This window comes from Centrocercus urophasianus, unplaced genomic scaffold (genome assembly GCF_019232065.1).
Source record: "Centrocercus urophasianus isolate 14NV4802_14NV808 unplaced genomic scaffold, USGS_Curo_1.0 seq_50, whole genome shotgun sequence".
Taxonomy (NCBI): Eukaryota; Metazoa; Chordata; class Aves; order Galliformes; family Phasianidae; genus Centrocercus; species Centrocercus urophasianus.
Window position 1 is genome coordinate 1,168,068 of NW_024885089.1, and position 26,003 is coordinate 1,194,070.

At 49.8% G+C, this 26,003-nt stretch overlaps 1 protein-coding gene across 1 annotated transcript in view; it reads right to left on the reverse strand.

Annotated features, from left to right (window-relative positions):
* The window catches only part of ZMAT4 (zinc finger matrin-type 4), a 35,501-nt gene extending 16,023 nt beyond the window's left edge, over nt 1-19,478 (reverse strand). The window contains exons 1-3 of the mRNA XM_042835237.1: nt 19,396-19,478; nt 8,578-8,679; nt 278-367 (exon numbers count right to left, since the gene is read on the reverse strand). Of these exons, the coding sequence (XP_042691171.1) occupies nt 278-367; nt 8,578-8,679 (192 nt within the window). The 5' untranslated portion in view covers nt 19,396-19,478. The remainder of the gene's footprint in view (nt 1-277; nt 368-8,577; nt 8,680-19,395) is intronic.
* Nucleotides 19,479-26,003: the final 6,525 nt, after the last annotated feature.

The window sequence follows — 26,003 nt, forward strand, 5'->3', positions numbered from 1 at the left end:
CAGGCTGCTTGGACCTTGTGAAGCTGAATAAAAGTCAGATATTGGCTGCCAACATATTCTTTTTCCAATGAAAGAGCATTGCAATAACTAAAAATGCAATTACAGCTGCTGATGCACATCATATTTCTTGTACAGTTTACTGAGAATTATTTCCAGTTACTTAGCATTGTGGCTAATCTAAACGTTACCTCTGGGGACCTGATTATCTGCAGCAGTTACAAAAAAATGCACAGAGGCAATGATTCATGGAGCAAACAGGGACTGGAGGTATACCCACGTTTTCTGAGCGGAGTTTTTTGGCTGGACAGCCTCCGTCGATGGGGTGAAGCATGTAATAGAGGCGAACTTTGCTGGCGTGTTTCCGACTCTGGAAAATAAGAAAAGGAGAAAAAAAAAGAGAAAAAAAAAGGAAGAAATGAGGTTTCAAAAAGCAAACGTGCCTTGTAGAAAACCAAACTGCAGTGACATTTCATGTCCCGTTGAGAAGTGTCTCCAAGTGAAGGATGCCATGTCTCACGGAGCCGAACTTACAGTGGGCTCAGAGCATCTGCTGTCTGCACTGACAGCTCCGTGGGCATGGGGAAATAGAAGAGGTGAGAGGAGAGCAATGGTTGTTATCAGCCCATTTCCATTCCAGGAGAGACCGAAGAGGTCGGGGCCATTTGGCTTCAGGAGGAGATGGGATGGCATCACCAGGGATAGGATGCACGCACGCAGACAGAAGCCTGCAGAGTTCTTTCATTTCCAGCAGAATAAAATAAAATAACATAAAGGGAATAAAATCTCACTCTAGGAAATAAGCCAACCGATACCTGCCAAAGGTTTGAAAGAAATTTCCCCCGCGGGTAAATTACCAGATAATTGTGCATTATGTGAAACCTCCTGCTCTGCTGGGAAGCAGCTGCTGCTGGCCCCGCATCACCCTGCAGACAGCACTGCCAGGACCTGGTCCAGCTGCAGCCACACAGGGGTGCTGGGTGCTCTGTGTGCACCTCCTGAGCCATAACTCCATTGGGGAGAGCAGCCTGAAGCCACTAACTATGTGCATCCGTGGCCCAGGCCTGCAAGGCAGCTATTATTATGCAAATGTTCCTCCCAATCTCCATTTCTGATTGCCTCGCAAGAACAACGGCCCCGTAATATTATAATTTCAGATCGCAGATTTGCAATTTTAAAATATTAAATTATCATTAGCATGTACTGGAACATTCTTCTTCCCGCGGCGTGAACTTGGAGCTAAATTTGCACAGAGCTAAATTTGAATGCATAAATGTGAACTAGGCAATAATTTATTTTATTTTCTTTTTTTAAATGGAGCAAATCAGTCAAGATAAATAATGACAAATATCTCTCCCTTCCTCCTCTTCCTGCATGCATTTAGGAAATGCTGTTTGGTCCCTGGCAGAGCTCAGCTCTACGCCTGTTGCTCTGAGTGGGGCACAGGAAACCCCAAAAGCTCCACCTCCCAGTGATTAGCAGCCTGGGTGGTGATAATTAAGAGATGACATCAGAAACATTTGGAAGCCAAAGGACAGATGTGTGCTGGCTGGCTGTGTGCAGCTACAACCGCTGAGTTCAGCAAACAGCAAAGTTTTTCCGTGTTTTGTTCTGGGTATAAAATGTTTCTCACTTTATTTATGCATTTGTTCAGACCTGAGAATGCCAAGGAAAAGGAATAACTTATGTTTGGCATCATCGTAAACGACACGCTCCTTATGCAGCCTTATTATCCTACGGTTATAAAAGCAGAGCTTAAAATCATCCCTGGCTTTTAGCAGCCAGCAGTGAGTGCCTCATTCCCTCTGAGGAAGCAGAGGTAGCACAGCCCATTTGTCAGCTCGTGTTATCTCTGGCCTTCCCCACATTTACATTTATCATCCTAACACCGCAGCCGGAGCGAAGCAGCGACCCTTGGTGTGCTGCTCACCAACAGCCCTGCTGGTTTTCTCCTCCCCTCCACAGAGCCACCAGCAGTGGTGACACACTGGGAGGGTGACTATTGGTAGCAATGCTCCACAACAGTGATGCTCTGCAGCCACAAGACGAGCTGTGTGGGGTTTGCTGGGTTCCAGCCCTGGAGAAAAGCTGGGAAGAACAGCGCTGCTGGTCCAGGAGGTGCTCAGCACCCAGCCAAGTGCAGGCACCAAAGGAGCATCCACATACAGGGAACACCAAATTGGGATGGATGGGATCACACAGATCCCATTCTGGTCCCTCTTACAGCACGCACGAACCTTAGAAAAGGAAAAAAAAAGCTTTGACACAGACGTAAATTCATGGTCTTCAACAAGAGCACTGCCTTTGAACACGTCTGCTCCTTCATCAATAGGCACCACAACTTCATCTTAAGAGTTTCTGTGCCTCTCAGTGTTCTTTTTGTAGATCTACAAAGCGTTATGCCAAAGGCATTTTCACTTCAATCCTCTGTCTCCAGTGTCTGCACACAGCTCCTGTAACGGGGAAGAAGTCTATAGACTACATCAGTACTGCACACCTCAAAAACACCCCTCTCTGTGGGCTGGGGAGCTCCGGAGGAGGCTGTTTTCACATAGCAACTGCAAGCTCCTGCACTGCAAGCTCATCTATTGTTGGAAGGCTCATCCATAAAATTAGGCAAATGGATCATTTATATCTCTATCAAATCTATTCTAATCCCAAGGACTGTGGCAGAGGCAGCAGGATCCCAGAGATTCAACCTCAACAAATGAAAGGGCAGAGCCCTACGTTGTGCTAGGGAATGCAATCTGATTTTGCATAAATCGAGTTTTGCAGCACAGCTCTGTCCTGAGCACACAGCAGGAGCAGACAGTGTGGACTCTGTGGGCAGACGACAGCTGAGGACCCGTGGCTGCAGATGAGCCCTGGGACACAGCAATGATTTCTGCTTTTGCAGCCAGGACAGGAAGGGATGAGAGATGAGAGCTCGGGCTTACAGAGGATTTGCTCCCTTGCTGCAGTAACTGAACAGATTTTTGTGCATTTCCCAGCAGCAATGTCCTTGGGAAGGATCTCAGCAGGTAGGGAGTTTCTGACAGAGACTTTGGCTCTGGGTTTGCTGGGCTGCAGCCCACAGCAGCCCCAGGGTCTGTTCCCACCCAGCACCATTGAAATGATAAGACCTGACAGCTGCAGATATTCCACCAGCTTGATCCCAACCACCTCACCAGGTTCAAACCGCTCTGCTGCTGAACTGCAGCTGTTTCTGATCCACCTTCTCCTGTCCCACAGTTGGTTCATTGCCTGCTCTGCACCCACTGCTCACAGCAGGGGCACAGACAGGGACAGGAGCAGGAAATGAGAGCAGGAACTGTGAGGGCACCACTAATGGCTGTGGCATCACTTCACCTGCAATAAATTCTTCCCCAGAAGCCTGTTGGTTGGCTTTTAATCCTTTTAGCGTGCACCGTTCCCTTTTTTGCACGCTGTCTGTTCCTTAATTAAATCATCACAAAACATGCAGTCATACAATTACATCAACTGCATTATCTGTATGTGCCCTACTTGCAACCTCCACGTAAGAGATGAAGGTCAGCTCCCCAGACCTCGTGCAGAATCCCAACCACGATGTCCCCATGGAATGGCCCCACGGAGCCCCTCCTGGAGCTGCAGTGCCCCCAGGGACCCCTTCCACTGGCCAAGAAGCAGCAGTGACAGCATTGGGCATGGGAACAGCCCTTTCTGGTCAACTGAGCTGCAAACAACCGGACCAGTTGACTCGGTAACGCAATAGATTTGAAAATCTATTTAACAAACTTTCAAATTTCTACTGGAATGGAACCAACTTCTCCCTCTTTCTGTGATATAACAACATCCTCTGCTTTTTTTAAATAGAGAAGTATTTTCAGAAATCTCCTTCCTTTTTCTACCTCCCCTGCCCACACAACAAGCAAACACTATTGTCAGATCCCCGTTGGTCGCAGAGACAAACTCCGTCTGTTATTCCAGACGCTGCTGGGTGCCAATGTCCTTTTTCTCCCTTTGTCATTTTTGCAAAGCCTCATTTATAATTGACGGTCATTTCCATCCACTTCCTCTTCTTCCTCCGTGAGTTAATTTTTTAAAATGTGTCTGTTCATACTTATGACTTTGTGAGCACACAGAGACGTGTCCGCAATTCCCAATTGCGTGCAACTGAATTTCCACCACCAGGAAATGCTTCTTTATAGCAACAGGTGGAAATGCTGCCAGTTTGGATACTAATCTGCCCACACAAAGGCAATTAACTGGTGAACTATTCGATACCTGCTCAGCATGTATTCTCAACCTGTCAAACCCAAAGCACTCCCTGCTCCTGAGCCCCACAGAAGCAGCCTTACTGGGTGCCATAGGGACCTTCTATGGGTTCACTGCACTGCCAGCACGCAGCGATGGTCCTGGCACGGGGTGGGAAGCAGCACCAGAAGGGTTAACACAACCACAGCATCTCCACACCGTGCTCAACCAGCACGGTGCTGCGAGCAGCAAACAGCAGCAGCAGCTCCTGCTCTCATCGCATCCCCACGTGCTTGAAACAAATCACTTTTAAAGCATGTCAGTGCAAATCGCTGCTCTGCCCCCGTGCAGTACGTGGGCAGACTTTGTCACAACACAGAGATAACTGAAGGCTCTGCTTTCAAACACCTGGAACCCAAATCCAAACACGGCTTGTGAGTTTAAAATATTAAAGGAAAGCAGGAATCGATACCTGGTACACAGCAATGCCTCCCTGAGCACCATCAGCACAAAGCAGCGTGCCGCTGCCTCCAACCCAGAGCCACTCTGGCTGTTTGGGGACATCCCTGGGGCTGCCCCATGACCTCTGCCCCATGAGACCCCCCCCAGTGCGTTTGATTTCTCAGCAGTCCAATGAACTTGGGCTGTTTTCAGCCAGAAACGGGAATTGCACAGAGGAGCCACAGAAAGGGAGCTGGGTGAGAAGGCTTTATTCGCGTTGCTGCTATTTAGCAATAGATTTGGACACTGGGAGTGCATTAAAAATAATGTTTGGCCATTAATGTTGACAACAGCACAGTAACACGGAGCCTCGTAAAGTACCAGCTGAAGCTAAAGAGGTTTCCTGAAGCAGCTCTGAGCACATGCTGCATGCAGAGAAGGCAAGGGGCATCGCAACAGCCCCCCCATAAGTGCTGACACCAATGCACACCTCCCACAGACACTGCTGGGTCACACACACCTCACTGTGCTTTCCTGGCTGCTGGCACATGGCACAAAGCAGTGCTGAGGGAGCCTGCAGAAGGTCCCTGTGAACACACACAGGAACAGAACAACACCTGCAGCACCCAAACCACGCACAAATTCTTCCTTTAGTCTCTTTGTAAAGTCAGAGCAGCCACTAAAAACTGTGTCATGTCATCCAGCACAACAAAGCCAATTCTCCACAGCTGTGGGAAGGACGCAGGCACAACGTTGGACACATTCTCTCCTCCTCCAGCCCCTGTGAAATCAAAGGTTGCTCTCTCTAACACAAACCCAAGGGGCAAACAGCAATGCTAGCACCATTACTGTTCCTTCACCAGCACACAGCCAGCACCAGTGGGCACCAGTGTGTCTTTTCTGACCCCCCACCCTGGAAATGCCCACACAGCATCCCCCGAAGGGAGCTCCCACCAGACACAGAACATCCCTGCTCCCTGTGTTCCGCTGCAACACGTATTTTGTTAACAGGAATTCGTGCTTTTAGGTTAATATGTGCACCGTGTTAATATTTCAGATACAGGATTGGCTTTCTGAGCACACACATTTTGCTGCTTGGAGCACCGATGTGCCAATGGTAAACAATGTTTATTATTCCTCCAGACAAACCATCACCCTATGCAAAATATCCTAGAGCAGGACTGACTCGTGGAAGCAGATGAAGTTGGGCACCAAGCAGACGAGCAGCACTGATGGAGCTGTTGATGCTGCCCATCCTGCTCACCGTGGCAGGGTGAGAAATTCCAAAGAGCTCTCAGCTCCCAGCAATGAGCCAAAGGGCACAGCACTGTTTTTGTTCCCTGTTTTTGTTCTGCATTTCAATTTGAATACACCTTGCCTCTGCCCTCCCCCTGCCTCCACAGCAAGCGTTGAAGCAGCGTTCCCTCATGCCACAAGGTGAACCAATAACAGCAAATCCACGTGATGTATTCCTGGGCATCTCTTCCTACCAGCCTGCTCCATTTCTTCATTTTAAATGAAAAAGTAAAGTACTGCCTGAACACCTGAAGCAATAAAGATTACCATGAAGGAAAGCGTTATAGCAGCTTAAGGAGCAGCGTAGCGATGAGCATGCAGCTCAAGGTGGGATCTGAGAGCAACTTTGCATATTTGGTAATTTTCCTGCATGATTTTCAAGGAGAAACTTGAAAATGAAAGGTAACATCTTTCTAATGGCTGTGAACGCCTCTGTGCAGCAATGAGGACTTGGAGCTGACTGAGGAAGCTTATCTTTCTAACTGTACACAGCAGCACACCAGAGGGACTGCTACAGCCCTGTCTCAAAGACAGAAGTGGAAGGAAGTGTTAAATTATGGGTGATTGGATGCAGAAGAGCAGAAATCCTCTCCGGAGCAAAGGATTTCAGTGCAGTTGCAGCAAATGAACCACATTTCTTCCTCCCTCTCCCTCTTTGTTTGGCACGTTCCACAGCACTTCCAACATTACTGCTGTCCTCTGATTTCTCCCACACGTGGCACAGCAGCTCCACAGGGACGGAAAGGTGAGCAAAGGTGCCACAGATGTATCAGAGAAAGCCAGAGACGGGACTGCACAAAGCACATAAAATCAGGGCAGGATTTTGCTGTATGTCAGGTTGGAAGCAAAAATATGCTGCAAACACACTGATTCTTTTGTCATTTTTTCCACTACACTTGCCCTTGGAAATAATACCACTTAATACTGCGCGACTGACATCAAATTATTTCTTATTCCTGGCAATGTAGTGCAGCAGAAAAGGAGAGTTATTGGTGGATGACTTGGAGAAGGAGATGAGACAGCGATTGGAACTGACTATTCCTGTTTGGCAAGATAAAGCATCCCCCTTTCATAGACTGTTTTCCTCTATTTTCTTACAGAGAAATGTCTTATTCTGCACGCACAAAGGAGCCAAGATCCCAACGCCTGGCACAAAGGCTGCAGATCTGGGCTGTGCTGGAGAGCTAAAGGCTGAGCTGCCCTTCTCCCTGAGCTCAGTGTGGGTAAGGGCACTGCTGACCAAACCAAACCAACCACAGGGGAAAACACTGCACAGCCCAACGGGCACCTCAGCATCGTGGCACTGCCGTGCTGGGAGGTCCCAAGAGATGACACGCAAACAAAACACACCTCAGACTGGAAATATACAGCAAGAAAACCTTGGTGTTTTCCACGGTTTGAAAACACCTGCTAGAAATTAATGATTCAGCTCATACCTACAATTAAAGGCACGGAAGAAAAGAGATTGGCTGAGCATCCCACTGCTCGCACGGGCCGCTAATGCTGTTCCTGCAGCAACGTTTCTGCCTCCGGTGGAGCAAACCTTGGCAGCCACTCACCCGTTGGCCCGGAGCTGAAGGTGTCCCTGAGCTGCAGCCCTCCTGTCTGCCAGGCTCCGTGCTGCAGAGTGCAGCCAAGGGAGCACTTACAGGAAACGTCTCCAGGAGTTTGCCAAAGCAGAAGCGTCAAGTGCCTTATAAATAAACGTGCATTATTGTTGTTGTTTACTAATCCAGCACAGCATCCTTGGATACTGTGCACCCATTAAGCTTCTCGCACGTCTCCTGTGGTCGCAGGGAGACAAGTGGTTCTTCATTGCTAAACGCTCGCAGCAAAACTCCGGGGGAAACTCCATCTCCAGGGCCTCGTATCACACAGTGTCTGATTCTGCTTGTGCTGCTGCAGACCCTCTCAGTTCACCACGTGCAGAAGCAAGGCAAGGCGCAGCCCAGCCTCTCCATCCCTGCAAATACAGAGACCCTCAGTCCCAGGCTCACCCATTTGTGAGGCTGCAGGGGGGGCTCAGACCCACAGCCCCAAGAAGCAGCATTGCCAGGCAGCAGTTTTCTTTCTGGATGGATCTCACAGCAGCGTGCCTTTCAATTTCCTCCCTCGTTTAATAGGAATTTATTTAATTTTGTTTTGAAGATAGGCAGTGCCGTTAATTGCTGTTCTAACATGTCTCTAATGATATATCCCTTCTAATTGTTTATTGCTTCCCTACCTCTTAAGTGCTTGAATGCATTCACAAATACTAATCTGTTCTCTGCACAATCAGCTATCCCACTCAGCAAAGTACAGCGAGGCACATTTAAAATAAAGACTTGCACTTGTTTTGCTGAACTCTATAGCAATCTCCTTGCTAGCCACATTTCTTTACAACCGTCTTTTAGCAGAGTGTAGCCTGACTTTGCAGATTTAGGCAGGCAAAATAAAGCAAGCAACATCGCAAGTGACATCATTTACAGCATAATGTAAAAGCAAAAAAACCACTCTTTTGAATTCTGACTTTTCAGAGAGGTGCTTTGAAGGCTCGTGTACCCACTTCATAGAACAGCTGAAGCCACAGGTGTGAGAGGCACCGATGGAGCATCACAACCCACCCGTGATGAACAAAGAGCATCCTACCTCATAGTGAGCCACGCGCTGGGACTCGGATATCAGCTGCGCGCTGCACACTCTGCAGTAACTTTCAGTGAACAACTCCTGGTCAATGTCAGAAGATTTCATCTGTTCACGGCAACAAAGAGAAGAGACAACAAACAGATTTAGTTCCAAAGCAGAAGCAGTTGTGTTCGATGGAGGTCCCTGTGGGCCAGAGGTCCTTGGCAGTGCAGGATGCACGCGGGAACCTTCAGCTTTCTGCCCACCATGCAGGAACCCATGGGTGTCAAACCCTGCTTTACAGCCACGCTGAGCCCCGGCAGAGCGAAAACCACCATTAGGAACTTCAGAGAGAGGAAATTCAAACCAAACCAAAACAAACAATTTGCAATTCAAGAGGGAAATAGAGGCCAATGCTTTCTGACTAATGCCAAGATAAAGCGTCTATTAATTCATAATCATAACAAACCCAGGCGCAATGAAGACTGATAATGTGGTTTTTATAGCATTTATTCTGCTGATTGGGAAGGAAAACAACACGACAATGACCGAGTTATGAGCTCTCATAGCAGGAAGGCAGGCGGGGGAGGCCCTGCCAGCTGCAGGAAAAGCTCCTTTTGGTGTTCTGGATCTGCCAGACAAAAGGTGCAAACCCCGGAGCTCCCCTGCTGCCCTCACTCACTGATTCTGCAAATCACTGCTGGTTTTCCCCTCTTTCTTCCTAGGTTTAATCTTCATTTACTCTGTCTGGAATACTGCTGTATTGGGAAACTTTCAAAGACGCCAGAAGAACCTTTTAGGAGTACAAGTAGTGCTGCAAAATTGCATCAAAGGCAAAATAAAGTGGGAGAAACAACCTCTGAAACACGACAGATTGACACGAGGCAAACCAAAGAATCTCATTAAATCTTAATCCAGCAGCCAAACAGAGGCGTATCGCCTTCATCTGCATGCAGTCTGCAGCACTCACAGTATAAACTCTCACTGCGAAAATCAGAGTGAGTCAAAACTGCTCAGTGTTAGCTCAGCCCTTCCTGCTCTGATAACAGATCCCAGGTCTATTTTGCCTCTGTATTACAGCCATGTGAGTGGAGCTGTATCAACACCCCCCCCCCCCCAATTTCCTTTATTGCAGCAGGGGCTAAACGGGCTTATCCAAGAACAAGATTTAATGTCCTTTCTCTAAGCAGTAACTTCTGACTCAGAGATAGGATTTGTTAGCTTCAATATTGTCTGCTCGGTTTTATGCACCATTGTTACAACAGAAGGATGAAATGCATCCCAACAGGTGAATGCAGTGATTATGCTGACAACGTGAAAGCTCTGCAGCTTTGTGGAGTGATTCATGTGTAACTACTCAAGTTCCCTAATAAAGTCTCGCTGGAACAACAGACTCTAAAGCAATGCATCAGGAGCCCATGGCAGACTGTTGTGAGACAATTAAATTAGTGTTAAAAGGTAACCGATCTGGAAGTCTTCTCCCTCAGTCACCATCCCCAGTATTCACACGATGTTTGGAGTGCTGGAAATGAGGAATTACCACCACGAGATCACACGTGTCTGGCCTTGGTTCAGACCTCTGCTGTGCTCCCATGCACAAGCAAATCCACAGCTTGAGGAACGTCGCTTTCACCCAAAAAGCCAACCTCTGTGGCTGGCTTTCTGCTCAGCCTACAGCAGCATTCACCTACCAGCACCCACCTGAACACACCGCCCTTGCAGAGCTACCACTAAATCCCAGATACCTCGAGGCTAAGTTTGAACTCAATGCCTGTTCAGAAAACAGACTCTTACCTGTCCTACATCAGCATAACAGGAAGGCAAAGATCCCCTTCTCTTTTCACTGTGCTTCTTCACTGCCTCTCTGCTGCCTGAGAGCATCTCCACGTAGCCTGGAGTGCCACTCTGAGTGCTGACATTTGTGCACATGGCAGTGTGAGCTGCTGGCTCTGGACACAGCTTTTGTGTTCATTGATTCGTTCACATTCCCCAAATATTTCTTTTATTTTCCATTCCAGGATAACAACGCTGCTATGGCAGTATATCAGAAAGGTGCCAAGGAAACCTGCAGCCAAACAAATGAACACACACACACCTCTACATCACATAAACCACGCTGCCACTGTTGGAGGACACTGGGGACCCTGCACAGCAACTGCAGGACTATGCCAGCATCAGCTGAGACCCACCTGTCCCCTGCAGAGGGGTCTGCACTGTGGGCAGCCCCACTGGTGGCATCTGCTGCAAGGGCTCCGTCTGCAGCAAAGGCAGATCCCAGACACGAAGCCTGGGGGTAAAGAAAACAGTTCTGTTGTGTCACTCCCTGACCTAAAAACAGTGCTTTCATGTGCTCCAGAAAGGCCTTTCTCCCTCCCTCCCCTCGCTGTGTCTCAGACACATTCTGTATTGTTTTGTGGGTCAGTGCCAGCAGTGATTTATTAACTTCCTCTACCTGAGAGTGTCATAAAGGGAGTCCATCAGCAATTAATATTTATGCATTTCTAATCACTTAATTCCTTTTTAACTCTCCCTGCCTACCAGCACCTTACAGCTCGCAGAATTGCTGGGTTGGGACAATCCCCACCTGCACCCTTTGCCAGAAGAGATCCAGGCTGTGCCCCACCAGCACCGTGCTGGAGAAGTGCAGATGCTGAGCAAGGAGAGATCTGTTCCCTGCATGTTCCCAGAGGTTTTCTTGCTGAGAGCTGAGGAATTAATGTGCAATTTACACCCTGCCAGCCACACTCAGTGAGCAGAAGCATCGGGCTGCACTGCATGGTGTGAGCACCCAAAACTCCTTGTCTGCTCCTCCTCAGGTGCAGATATGGGTGACGGGGCTCCCACCACAACCACCTCCTCTCCTCCTCTCCCCACAGCGGGGTTTATGACTCGCTATTTCCTCATGTAGGCACTCAGGTTTTGGTGTTCCTCTCCTGCTCCGTAACCCCTGCACATATCAGAATGGCAAACTGTCATAAGAGCCCTCATTTTAAATACCTTCTGCCATATGGCCACGATTCTTCTCAGCAGTTTCAGTGACTATAACGGCTTAATGAAAATCAATTTGATGGGGCTGACTCCAGCTTTTGGCAACCACCAGGAAGATGCTAAGTTGCATTCAATTTTTAGAGGAGAGAAATCAACATCTTGACACCAGGGACACCTCAGTGCTCTTTTCCAAACGCAACGGTTCTACGATTCTACGACGTACCCAAAGCCACATTGCTTCTTTAAGGAGCTGTGCTGCAGCTGAAACCCAGCAGACGTGGACACGTGCTGTGCCACGCTGGGATGTGAGCACCCAGCTCTGAGCCACGGATGTGGTGCTCCATCACTGCTCAGTGTGAATTTCTGCAGAGGCTCGTTTTTCATGTTGCACAGCCAAGCACAGGGAAGGCTGTACTACAGAGCACTGAATTCAGCAACTCCATTTCTTGCAGTCAAGAGGAGAAAAATGTTGTCCTTCATAACATTTACTCTCAAGGGCCTTAATCACCTTTCCCAAAATTAACAGCTTCCGAAACCCCTGCACTGAAGCACCAGAGAAGTGACGACTGAGCATGTGCACGAATGCCAGAAGCAAGCAAGCCAAAAATTAAATGCCCTGATTTTCATTTTATGAATTATTGGTGCCTGTCACTCTCTCATGGATTAACATCTCATGTAACACTTCCTGTTATCTTCAGTTGTTTAATTTGTCTTGCAACAACAAAAAAAAAGTCTATGCTAATAATTAATGTGCTTTCAGCAACTGTGTCACCGCACTTACAAGAAAGCATCTGAAGAAATGCAAAACACTGCCTTTTGAAGTGCTGTATTTCAACACTACGACGGATGGCTGAGCCTGTTCCATGAGTTCAGTTCTCCTTGGGCTGCATGCTTTGGGGTTCAGCTTGCTCTGCTCCAAACCAAGCTGCTCTGTGCTCCTCCAGCTGTGCTGCACATCTGTCTGCACCCCTTCCGTGCTTCACTTTCCCTGCATCTCTTCCCTGGTTCAGGGTTCATCCACCACCTCCTTCCTTCTCTCCTCTCCAGCGTCAATTTGCCTCACTCCTGCCTTCAGTCTTTGATGCATTTTGACACGCTTTATTGGAGCTTTGAAAATCAGAACAAGACTGTGTGTGGCGTGAGCTGGAGAGCAGGAGAAACGCTGCACGTGTCTGCTGCATGTGTCAAAACATAGAGGAAAGGCTGAGGGGAGTGACACGGAGGAGATGGAACACGGACACAACCTCTGCCAGCCACAAACCAGCGCTGCACAACTTCCCCATCCCCAGCAGCTCTGTGCTAGGAGCCACCTCAGCACAGACTCAGACAGCAATGGAGAAGAGTGCGCATGCAGCAGAGAGCACGACCCAGTGCCATGGACTGCTGCATGGGTGGCAGAGGTGGGATGCTGCAAGGTTTAAAGGGAGGAACGCTGCAATTTGGAGAGCAGCTCGGTCCCTACAACGCGTGCAGCTGGTTATACCTACAAATTCTTTTGATTATTCACACTGCTACGGTGCGGCAGAATTTAATTGCGAACATGCTGACTTGAATAAAAACGTATTTAAAGAGAAGATTGATCTATTGTGACTGATTTAATAAAGTTGGTGGGAACAGCACTAAGAGCAATCGTATTTCGTGCCTCACTGTGTGCCCAGCACACCTCAAGGACGAGGCTTTGGCACCTGCCCCAGAGCAGCCCGGTTGTGCAGCTCAGGCCTTTTCTCAGCAGGGATGTGCCCAAAAGAAGGGGCCAAAGCAGCCCTCGTGCAGGCTCTGGGGACAAAGGGGCTGACGCAGCCAAAGGCAGCAGAAGGACTCACTCATATTGGGATGCAGGAGCGGATGGGGGCAGGAAAGCGCAGCCCTGGGGCTGCGTGCTGCACGGCGGGCAACGCGGGGCTGGCACTGGGTGCCCAGCAGGCTGGCACACTGCAGAGCCAGGGTTACCATGTGATGCTCGTGGTTGCTATGGAAACAGTAGTTTCTCATGGAAAACACGCATCAATAGTCCCTGTGCCTCCCAGAGCAGAGCGCAGTCAGCGCTGCCAGGGTGCGGGCACACAGGTCATGGGCTGCCCAGTGCTGGGTGCCAGGGCTGTGCTGCAGAGTGCTGTGCTGCTCAGCCCCCACGTGCAGTGCCTGGGTACCACCTCAGTCTCTGGGTAAGCAGGACCTACTTTTTTCCCTAATGATGTACAAAGCGGCAGGAAACGAGTCAAGCTGAATCCCGTGCCTGCAGCTCGCAGCCTCTGGTGCTTTGCATAATCAGTGCTTGTCATTCCCCATCAGCTTCAGCTCAGCAACCCAGGAGGCAAAGCCCTGTAAGGTGCCAATGAGCTTAGAAGGATCCTTTGGAGAACAAATCTGTCCATCACTGATGGGGATTATTTTAATACTGTATTCCTTGATAAAAGTCTGCGCGCCGGCCTCGCTGGCTGAGCTAAAGCACCTCTACAGAAAACAGCTTCAGCCTCAACAGCACAAACTCCACATCAGTTTAATGTCACCGTTTGTTTGAAGCCCAGCTGCTCAAGGAGGCCCAGTGGCTCTGCCCAGAGCCCCCCCCCCATTGCACTGACCCATGGACTCCGCTCCCTCCAGTTCCAGTCCACTGCTGTAGCAGAGCTTTTCATGATCAGTGAAGTGATTTAGAAACCAGACACCAGGAATGCAAATGCTGTGCATCTCAGTTCCCTCGTTAGCATGGGGTAGCTAAACCTCTGGCCTAATTTAATTGCACTTGCAAATTCCATGGCCTCTAAAGGGTATCAGCAGATTTCATTAAACTTCTTCCTATTATCATGTAATCTGTCAATTAACTTTGCATGCAACTGCAAACAGCAAGGAGATTTACCTTAAGTAAAACATAAAACATTCGAGTTCCCCCTAAAGCCTTTTCTTTTGCTTTGTCCACCATTGATTTTTGGAAAAGAAATCCCTGTATTTGCATTTGTGTTATTTGAAGAAGCCAGATCATCTCACACTCATCCATTAAAAAAAAAAACAACACACCTCTATTCTCTCCCTCATCACCAGATGAGCAATGAGAAATGGTTAATCAATGCCCATTGTAGTATTCCTGGTGTGAAAGAGTCTCCAGAAATGCAAACTGTTCTGTTTTTGGCTGGGAGAAATAAGCTGCAGTTGCAGAAGGGCCGTAGCCAGGTGGGCTGCAGGTTGGCAATGCCTCCTGCAGACAAACCCAACACAGGGGCTGGGAGGGCCTCAGCTCTCTGCACTGCCCAAGGACTCCCATTCCTATGTGATTTATCAGTGGCACCGAGAAGCAGCGGAAAGGTATTAAAACAAGGTGATGTATTGTATGCAGTTTTAGTTTTCAAAGCAGGGTTTGTAAATTCTCACAGCAGAGCAGCAACAGAACTCACTCAGCTTCAGAACAAAAAGCCCCAAACGCCAACCAGCCTGCATTACAGAAGGAGATTATGAAAATGCTGAAGAGTTTCGTAAATGTGGAACAGTGACGATACCTGCAGATGGCACTGAGCTGCTGATGGCACTGAGCTGCTGATGGCACTGAGCTGCCTGCACCCTGCTTTGCAGAGTTCTTCCTCACTGTGCAGCAGAGCAGTGCCCTGCAAAGCAGCACCACGCACCACTCCAGCACCAAAGATGCCTGGTGGTCCCAGAGAGAAAGCAGCAGGCCCTGTGCATCAGCACACACTGATGCAAAGCCAAAGCAGGAGCAGCCCTGCTGCCAGCACGGGGGCTGTGTGCATGCACAACACCACTTAGACATTTTTTGCATGGTGGGAAGCAACGACCCCCCCTGATTGCTCTGATCCCTGCTGCTTGCAAAGAGAGCACGGATGCATCCAGGCATGGAGCAATGCACAGTACTCTGCCATGCTGCACTGAGCAGCACAGCATGCAGTGCAGCACAGGGCAGAGCTGCGTGGCTCCTGCTAACACCATCACTTCACATGTGCTTATTATATTTCTAATAATAGAGGAGCTCACCCAACATCCTGTACAACAGGGGGTTTGAGCTGATTAATTTACGGCTTTGGAAGTCGTGGGTGTTCCATTTCATCCCATTCTGGAGTTTCTGACAAGCTGCTCTGGGTGCTGCAGATCCAGCCTCAGAGCCTTTCCCATTTGCTTTATGTAATATTGAAACCAGTGTGCTCTGAATATTTGTGGGTCTGTAGCCGTGCCCTTTATGACAGCCTTAAATACCCACGTCTCACTTTTGCCACAAGTCCACCCCACTGGTTTTAAACAGCTGGATCAAACCCAGGAGCACTTTCAAGTTCACACTGCAGCTCTCTGCTTCTCCAGCGTTGGTATCGCCTTCCACATGCAGCTCCATTGCACCCAGGCCCATGGGCAGGTATGTGCTCTGACACAGATCATGCATGTGATCTATAGGTGGAGAGCCTGACAGCCAGGCACATCTCCCATGGGTGCATGGAGGCGCAAAGCCATCAGGCACTGCACAACAGGCCAGCTGTAATATTGAGGATATTCATCTCCAGCCATTCCTGGTTAATGGCACAAAGCAAACTGTCAAGAAAAATGGGAACATGACAGTAAAAAGAACAACAAATGAAATCCTAATGCAATTAGAGAGCAATTAGGGATCTGTCCTCTGGGAGCATTTTAGAACTCGGGGTCTTTCTCAAAATCTGATCTCTCTGCAACTTTCTTCCTTTCTAATTAATAAAACACAACACGAGTGTCACAGCTCTCCCCAGCCCCCACAAAATGCCATCCTCCTGCTCTGCAGGAGCAGATGGTGGTGCAGGTAGAAGTGTTCACACCTCTGAGCACGAGGGAAACGCAGCTGTCAGCAGAATGAGGAGCAAAGGCAGTGGGAATCTCTCCCTGCAGCTGCTGCAAGGTGACCAAGGATCACACAGACCCAGACATTCTCCTGCAAGGGCCAGGTGAGAGGCATGAGCAGAGAGCAGAGCATGAGTGACCGCAGATAAAACGTATTTCTCCTACGCACGACTTCTATAAGGGCCACAATCCATACAAGCATTTATTTAATTCCTCTTGACTTTTTAAACTGCCTAGAAATAAGCACCCTCAAATTGCTCCAGTGAGCTGCAAAAGGAGCAGGACGGCCTTTGGGTATCGGTCTCTGCTCCATCCTGGCATGGGGGACTTCCAGCATCCCCAGTGCCACACAACTGGCAAGTCTGGAGAGAGCAATCTGCATGTCCTTCATCTGGGGACAAGGGACACTGAGCTTGGTGTCCCCAAGAAATCACAACAGAACTGTCAGAAAGGGGCAAAGATGCAGCACCCCCCCAAGCCCACATCTCTCCAGGCTCATCCACAGGCTGCCTGAAGGTCAAAGATGCTGAACTAACACAGCAACACCTGGCTCTGCTAAACCTCCCTCAGCAGATGCAAATAAAGTCAATCCCACTGCAGAGGTGGCAGCGTAGCATGAGGGGAAACCTTTCCTTTGTTTCCTGAAGCTGCTGCTGTTCCCAGGATGGCTCCTTCCACACCACGCAGCTCCTGCCAGCAAAGGGCATTTTGCACAAGTTGTAAGGAATCACTGAACTTCCATATGGTGCCATCAGGAAGGCAACTGCCTCTGCACACAACACCGTGCAATGGAGGGAGAGACGGATCCCCTGAAATGTATTCATTTCTGTACCCAAATCCACCTTTGGGAGCATCTGCACCCAGGTTTTGGCCTAGAAATTGGCCCAGTTCTGATCTCTCCATGTGGTTCTGGGTTTCACTGTGCACCTTGGGAGTTTAACCCAGATGTGGCACAGCACTCAGACAAAACCTGGCAGTGCTGGCCTCTCTGTGCTCCTCAGTCCCAAAGCAGAAGGAAGGTAAAACCCACAACGAGACCAGCTTGGCCACCAGTGCTCCCAAGGAAATCTCTGTGCACGGAGTGCTGTGCTGGTACCAGAGCGAGGTGTCGCATCAGCAGTGATCAGCAGCTGCAATAAACCCACTGCAAATGGGTATCAACAGGCAGGTATCAGCAAAACATCTCCCTACACAGAGGAAACCTTTTCCAGAATGGTTAGTGGTCAGTCAGCAACGATGGTAAGAAAACCTGTTGGGTGGATGTGCTCTGCAGCACACCTGAGGAAGCAGAGGTGCAGCACTACAGCTCTTCTGGGTTCCCCGTGGCTCCAGCACAGCAGGAAGAGCAGAAGAGGGCAGGAAAACTCGAGGGAGGATTGAGAGGAAAGCTACAACAGAGCAGCACAGAGCAAAGCAAAGTGACTTCTGAAAACATGCACACCCAGGTCGGGCAGGTAGAGATAGAAGAGCTAAACTGTTATACAGGAGCAAGGATTAATTACTTGGGGTGACTCAGAAGTGACTAAGACTGATCAGAAGAAATCAATTTGGGGGGAGGTAGAAAATCAAGTCGTGTTTTGGGCAACATCCACCCCAGGGAGAGGGATGCAGAAGGCAGCAGGGCAGCTGCAGGGACACCAAGAACAAGAGCTTTCTGACTGAAGGGTTTTTTGCTCTGGGGGGCAGAGAGCTCCGCTCTCACCGCTTCTGATCAAATATTGGGGGAAGACCCATTTTCCAGTTTCACCCTAAAAAGCTCCTGCACTTCCCTTCCCTCCTGTCCCTTCCTATGGGAGATGAGTCACTGTCTAGCAACCTTTATCAAAATACCTCTTACGGAATTGTCTATTGCAGTAGCAGGGATAGCAGAAGGAGACCCCCCACTCACCGCCCCTTTTCCCTGCACTGAACCCCTCCTGCCCTGCACCCCATGGCTCAGAGCTGCTTATGTGTTTGCACAAGCACAAACACAGCACGTGCTTGTGTGAGAGCCAACGGCACAACCTGCAGAAAATGCAAACCGGGGATTTTTAACTGCCTACTCCAGGCTTTGCAAATCTTGCTCTGCACTCAGTCATGCACGCTAAGGTCATTCCAGTACTATGGGATGAAAAAGGAGCATGTGGCCGCCTGAAGGGCAGCACTAGGGCACGTTCCTGGTCAGATGCTACCTACCAGTCCATGGATAGGGATCACCAACAATTCATACGTCCCAGGAGTCATGAGAGGAGAGCTTTCAGGCAGCTCAAATGGCAGTGCTCATGGTGCATGAGGACAGCTGTTCTGAGGCTCAGACCTGCAGACAGCTCCAATGCAACACGTGGGGTCAGCTGACCCCAGGAGCACACCGAGCCCCCCCTGCCAGCAGCTGCTTCAAGTTTGCTGCTGCTTTTCCTGCAGGTTCTTCAACAGTGCCCGGCTCAGGGCTGGCCAGGAGCAGCTGTCCTGCTGCTCAGCTACCTCCCCAAAACCTGCTTTTGCTCTCAGAGCACTGCTAGCCTGGGAAGTTCTCCAAACTTTAAGAACAGCAGAGGTAATATGTTGGATTCCTGCATCTGCAGACATCAAGTCTGCAGTCAAAGGAGCTTGTTTTTAGGGCTGTGCTGGGGAAAAGCCTGCACAAAGCACCCCTCATTTCTGCTGACCAACCAATGCAGGACAAAGTCCCCACTGAGGCACCAAGTCGACTCCGGTCACCTCTGAACAGGTGGATGTTGCACTCCATAGCACCACTGGAGAGCATCCTGGCACCCGACAGGCTCTGGGTCACACACAATGCATGTCGGCCACTTCCAACCTCTGGCACAGCATGAGGGAAGCAAGCATTGCCAGCGGGCCCTGCATGCAGGCTATGCCATAGCAGCAGCACCAAAACAGCCCCAGCTGCCCCGTACACCTGGCACCGCATCCCAGCATCACCGCCCATCCCTCCCACTGCCTTCAGATGGGCGCTGTCACTGCACACAGCTCATTTCCCCGTAAACTTTCCTCCAACTCTAAGCAGCAATCGAGCAACAAGCAGCACAAGAGCCGAGAGGAGGGCAGTACCTTCGCGTCTCCGATGTGCAGAGGGTAACGGCCGCTCCTGCGGTGCTGCTGGGATAGGAGCGCGTCGGAGCCGCAGTCCCGGCTTTCCTCTCCCCACGAACAGATCTCTCAGTCGCCCAGACCAACTGTGCTGGAAAGGCACTCGGTTTCATCTGCTGGAGCTCCAGCTCCACCCCTAGCAGCAGCGATTGGCTCCGTGGTGCTCTGCAAGGCTGCGCTGGCCCCGGCAGCCTCCCTCCGGCTCCAGCTCCTGAGACCATCGGGAGCTTCCCTGAGCAGTAAGCAGAGGAGAGCAAGGGGATTGGGTTCATCCTCAGACCAACAGCTGACACGGGTTCCTTCAGGCAGGGCCCACACGATGCAGAAGCCAAGGAGCATTTGCTCGAGGCCAGCAGCAGATGAGAGCGCGGCAACAAATGGGGGATGGAGAAACAAAGGGGATGCAGAGACCTGCAAACCACATGCAGTGAGGGGACAACACCTACTGCAGCACCACGCACACAAGTCTGGGAGTCTGTAATGCACAGCCAGGTTTACACTGAACAGAGCTTTCTGAACCAGGCGATCTGGAAAGCAGAGCAGGCATTCATTCTTTTGTGAGGAGCATCTTCCAGGCACGCCCAGCTCACAGCTCAGGCTGAAAAACCTGGGCACCAAGGCAAACACAGGCACAACCTCCTGCATCTTTCCTCTGCCAGCACAAAGCCTCAGAGACGCCGTCTCTCCTCCCTCCATTCTGCTCCTAACAAAAAAAAAAAAAGATGCTGAGGACTGGCTGGGTTCCACCGAGTGTTTCTGTCCCCGTTTGGCAGTCTTGGCAGCACCACCTGTGCCTGCACGTGAGTCTCAGCTGAAGCAGCTGCAACAGGGGCCAGGAGCTGCATTTTGCCCTGCTGGGACCTGCAGGCCATGCCTGGTGGGTGAGCAGCAGCGCTGGATGCTCCCAGCCCCTTCCTGCAGCTCCATCTGACTGAGCCCCACCTGTTTGGCTTGGGAGAGGATCAGAGAGCCCAGGATAGTCCTCAAAACAGCTGCTTATCCCTCTGCCTTCTCAGCAGCTCATAAATATTCTCTTTGATGCTGTGATAATCCCTTTTGTGTTTCGTAGGCCAATTAATTTGGAGACTTAGAAAACGCACATAAAAAAAATATCAGAAATCTGTTACTATTTTGATTCATATTTAAAACCAGATCTTCTCTGGTGCACAACATTACAGTGACACTCAGAGAGCACAGTGATTCTCATTTCTACACGAAGTGCCTCAAGAAGCTAAAAGTACCTTCTGCTGGCACATTAGGATGGGATCACTCGCAAAGGTGGAGCAGAGATGTTCCAAACCAATGGATTTGGGTTGTGCAAGAATCAGGCTGAGCCACGCTGCTGCATTTCTGCTGCTGGGTGTCTGGAACATTCACTTCAGTGTCTTTAAATCACCTAGAGGACCTCAGCACCATTTTTTTTTCCATTCTGTCTGACAGTAACACTTTCAAAAAGTGTTTGAATGCTTGCTGATCCCGCCTGGCTCTTTAGCTGCAAATGCTCCTCAGCATTTTTAAGCTTTAGAAAGTAAGCATGCTTAGTTTTTAAGCCATGTATCTAAGTATCCAAAACTGACACAAACTCCTCAGAACTGCCACGTGCTGAGAGGTGCAGGCCAGACACTGCTTGCAATGATGCAGCTGCCATTCAGTGAAGGGAGATTCCTTAAATCTCTTCCTTACTTCCAGCCCCCCTAACCCATTCCTCCAACAAAGCTGCCTCCAAGCAGAATTCCCTTTGCAGATGATAACAACGAATGTGAGTGATGCTGCACTGCCCTTCTAGGTGCCAGCCAAAGAGGCAGAGCTCTCCATAGCTCTCCCTGATAGGTTTGGACAGTCCTGGCTCAGACCAAAGCACAGCACTGGAAAATTCAGTTTTTCTCCATCCCAGTGCACTGCCAGGACTGAGGAATGTGTTTACTGGCCCTGAACTGGACTAATTACAGAACAACCTGAAATGCCTCAAAATACGGAGCAGGAAAACAACGGCTGTGATTGATTAATCGCAGTAGTGAAGCTGAAGGGTTTGATCATTCCCAAAAACACTTCAATATCTCATTCTCCAAAGAGGGAGAGGCTACTGCAGGCACAGAACAAAGCAGAGCTCGGGCCGGGTTCTCTTCCCCCCAGTGGCTCCAAGCAGACTGCGGTGCCTGCAGCAAGAGGAGAGCACAGCACTGCATGAGCAAGCACCAGGGCACTTTGCCCCTCGGAGCAGCCCATCTGGCCAGAGCCAGCCCATCCCTTCATCATGAGATGATCCCAGTGGGCATCATCTCCTTGTTCCCATTTCTCCTTGCTGCACACTTAAAGCAGCACCCTGCTGGTGCCACTGAATGGTGATGGGTGGGAAATGTGTCCACTGCTCCATAGGCACCAGGACCCAGCAGCACCCAGCACAGCAGGGCACGTGCAGAGATCCCAACTGCAAAGCACATCTGACACTGCCAGGACCAAAGCTCCCTTTGCTCACAGAGAGAAGCCAACAACCTCGCAGGTGAATAACGTCATTTCCCTTCAAATCATCCTGCCCAGAGGATCTCACCCTTCCTCCTGCATGCATTACAACCATGAGGATATGAAATCCTCAGACTCCTTGCAAACGCTCCCCTCCTCTAGGACAAGATCCTTGCTCTGAGGAACCCTCTGAGCAGATCTTGTGCACACAGAGACCAAAGGTGCAGAGCACAGCTGACGTGGAATCCCAGCTCAGGGCCGTTAGCACTGCAGTGATCAAATTTTGGGTACCCGACGTCCTCTGCTCTCAGTGCCACTGCCAGACTTTGACCTGCCAAAAAGCAGAAACCAGATTTTTCCTAAAGAAACCCCAGGTCTGACTGCCTGCTGCCAGTGCAGCACTCTGTGGTGACATTCAGCTCCCAAGGCACCACACAGCCCAGTGAATCCTTAGAAAAATCTCCAGAAACAGATTTTTGTCGCAGTTATAAGCACAGCCTCCTGTTGCTTTCATAGAATCACAACATAGCCCAGGTTGGAAGGGAGCTCAAGGATCATGGAGCTCCAACCCCTGCCACACGCAGGGCCACCAACCTCCACATTTCACAGCAGCCCAGGCTGCCCAGGGCCCCATCCAACCTGGCCTTGAACACCTCCAGGGATGGACGGGGCATCACAGCCTCTCTGGGCAGCTGTTCCAGCACCTCACCGCTCTCACAGCACAGAACTTCCCCCGACATCCAACCTCCAGCTGCCCTCCCTCCATTCAAACCATTTCCCCTCGTCCTGCTGCCATCTCCCCTTGCACAAAGCTGATTCCCCTCCTGCCCGCAGGCTCCCTTCAGGCACTGCAGGCTGCACTGAGGTCACCCCACAGCTTCTTTTCTCCATGCTGAACAAGCCCAGCTCCCTCAGCCTGTCTTCGTGGTGGAGGTGCTGCAGCCCCTGCTCATCTCTGTGGTTCCTCTGGACCCTCTCCAACAGCTCCCTGTCCTTCTTGTCCTGGGGGCTCCAGCCCTGGATGCAGTGCTGCAGATGGGGCCTCACAGGAGCAGAGCAGAGGGGGACAATCGCCTCCCTGTCCCTGCTGGCCACCCCTTTGCTGATGGTCTTTCTGCCCAGGAGAACAAAACCAACCCATTGTTCTGCTTCTCCTTCACACTGGGACTGCACATCAGCATTATGGCAACCAAGCAGACGTAACTCACAGCACCTCATAGCCACACCATCAATCTGTCCCCACTGCCACATCCCCCATAGCTCAGTTCTTCCCCCTTTCCCCAACGGTGAAAAAAATAAAAAGAAACCATCTCTTTTCAAAGTCATTTTGTTCATAAGCAACAGTGCCCAGATGAAGGGGCGAGGCAGAGGCAGTAGATGGAAGTGAAACAGCCAAAGTAGCAGCACCTGTTTTGTTTTATTTCAGAAGACCCAGCTCACAGCGCACTCACAGCTCAATGCCTGCACAGCAGAGCGTGTCAAAGGACACTGCACAGCCTGCCTGAGCACATCACAGCCAGGGCCAGCGAGGTGTGGGTCACCTTGTCAGGCAGAGGGGGTACATCTGAAAGTAGATTTATGCTGCACTTTAAAAATCTCTGGTATTGCAGTGAAACAATTGAGGTGTGGGAATGCTCTGCTGTCTGGGGAACTCAGAGCAAAGGCTGGAGAGATGATAGATGGTGCTCCGCCGTGCATTGCAGCAACATCTGCTGTTCTTCTCAGTGCTCACTGCTTACCTTCCCTTCTTTGGGCTGTTCTGTATTGTCCACGCTTAGTTTTCTGAGCTGGCAAGCATGGAGGAGTTAAGAGGAGAAGAAATTTTAGGCAGAGGCACAGTCATCTGTGCACTGGGTTGAGAGAACCTTGCAGCAAACTCTGCCTGAACTGGCAACTCATCTCCAGCAAGACAGGGCACAAATAAAGCAGCTGGCCCTCGCTCCAACACTGTCCAACAGTGGGATGTCCCTGGATAGCTTGCTCTGGTTTTGTTAGCTCATCCTCAACCACAGTTTTTAATCCAGGAGAAAAAAAAAAAAGGCTGAGCCCTGACTCTGGCAGAGCATTCTCAGCTCTGTGCATGAGAACTGCAGCACCCAGGGAGCTTAAACAAAGAACCTCAAGGCAGTCCCAGCCTGAACCACTGGGAACAGTGCCATCCTCCTCAGACAGGAGATGGTTATTTGGAAATGTAATTTCTGAAGTCACCTTTCATCATCCGGGCAAACTGTGTGAGCAGCACAGAGCACAGGCACTGTTTTGCTGAGCTGAAGGCAGCACTGGGACTTCCCACAGGGCACCGTCAGTCTCTGATGTGGGTTCTGCACTACGTTTGGCACCATGAGCCATTTCCCTGGCCCTGTATTGCAGGGCACTGCATGTCTACCTGGTTATAAATTGTAGCACTACTGAGCAAGAATTAATGACTTTTCTAATTATACCACATCAGTTGGTGACAGTGGGCTTAGCATTCCAAACCCACTCTGCGTTGCTGTCTGCAGAGCATACCTGTGCATCACCTCATAGATCCAAGGAATCTCAAGTCAGAAGAGCAGCAGATGAAGAAGGACGTGCTTTAGTATTAAAGGGGACATCAGGAATCCATTCCTGCTCTAAGTTAACGAAGAGGAACCTTAACAGCTTTGAGAGGCACCTCAGAGCTCTGCTCCCACGAACATCATCTGTGATTCTTTCCATCTCACATGGCTCTCTCTGCATATGCAGGAGAGCTGTTCCATATCAGCTTCCCAATTAACCCTAGGGTTTAAATTGGCCTTCCTTGTTTACAAGGCAGCTGCTCGCTTTGACCTCCTGGAAAGGAGCATTTTCCACATCTTGCACTGCCACAACTGATCCCTGTGCTGCTGCACAGCTGCTCACATTTCAGCAGCTCACAGCAGACACTGCATTTCTCTGCAAGAGCTATCAGAAGGGAAGGGATCAGGCAAGTTATTTTGTCCAGCCATCTGGAAACAATACAAGGCAATCCTTGCAACACAGATCCTGGTCTTTGTCAGGTTTCATTTAAGGCCTCCCAGGATAACAATTCTATCAGCTCCACAGGCAGCACCTTGGGCTGCTCTGTTAGGGATGGGGACCAGAGCCACAGGAGTGGCTTTCCAGCTGATGACTTACATCTCCTCCAGCCAAAGCGACCCGACACGAGGAAACAACCAACCTCTGTTTCGTTGCCAAGGTTTCTCATTTTTATGTCTAAGGATGTATATTTATTTATAGTGCCCCATGCTATCAAAAAAGAGCAAAGGGAACAGCAGATAAGACAGCCCGGCAGAATTGTCTCTCAACAACAAAATGTTTTTCACTGTTTCCACGAGGCATCAGCAGCTCTTTAAAGTCTTTTTTATTACATTTCTGCATTGGAATCAAAACCGTATTTCAAAGGCGCTTTCACTTTGAAGAACAAAATGCAGATTCTGTTCCACGCCACCTGCAAACAGCAGAGCCGTGACCCACATTAGGAGCTTCCCACAGAGGAGGGAGCTCCGGGGATGAGAGATGTCCATTTAAAACACTTTAAAAATAAAAGGTCATGGGGAAATTGCTGCCTCCCTAATTATAGCCGTCGCTCTCGTGTTACACGGCCACAACTCGGGTTCGTAATTTAAATTATCATCAAGCCTTGCTGCAGGCCTGGAGCTTAATGAATTTTGCTCTCCAAGAGATTAAGAGCACATTCGTATCAGAGACAGCTGAGGAAAAACAACACTAGAAGCTAAATAAGGAGCAAAATCACAGCACATCCCCAGGCTGCCCTCCCTTTTTCACAGGGTCTTGGATTGATACACGATGCCCACGCAATGTACTTTTTTTTTTTTTTTTTTTTTTTTTTTTGCTTTTTTTTCTTTTCCTTTCCCCATTTTATTTCAGTATTTGCATTTGTGGCTGCCCTGAGGAGCAGCTTAGAACCCAGCTTAGAGTTTAGAGCCCAGCCTAGAACTTAGAGCCCAGAGCTTAGATCTCAGCCCAGAGCTTAGAGCCCAGCCTAGAGCTTAGAGCCCAGAGCTTAGATCTCAGCCTAGACCTTAGATCCCATCCTAGAGCTTAGAGCCCAGAGCCCAGCCTAGAGCCCAGCTTAGAGCTTAGATCCC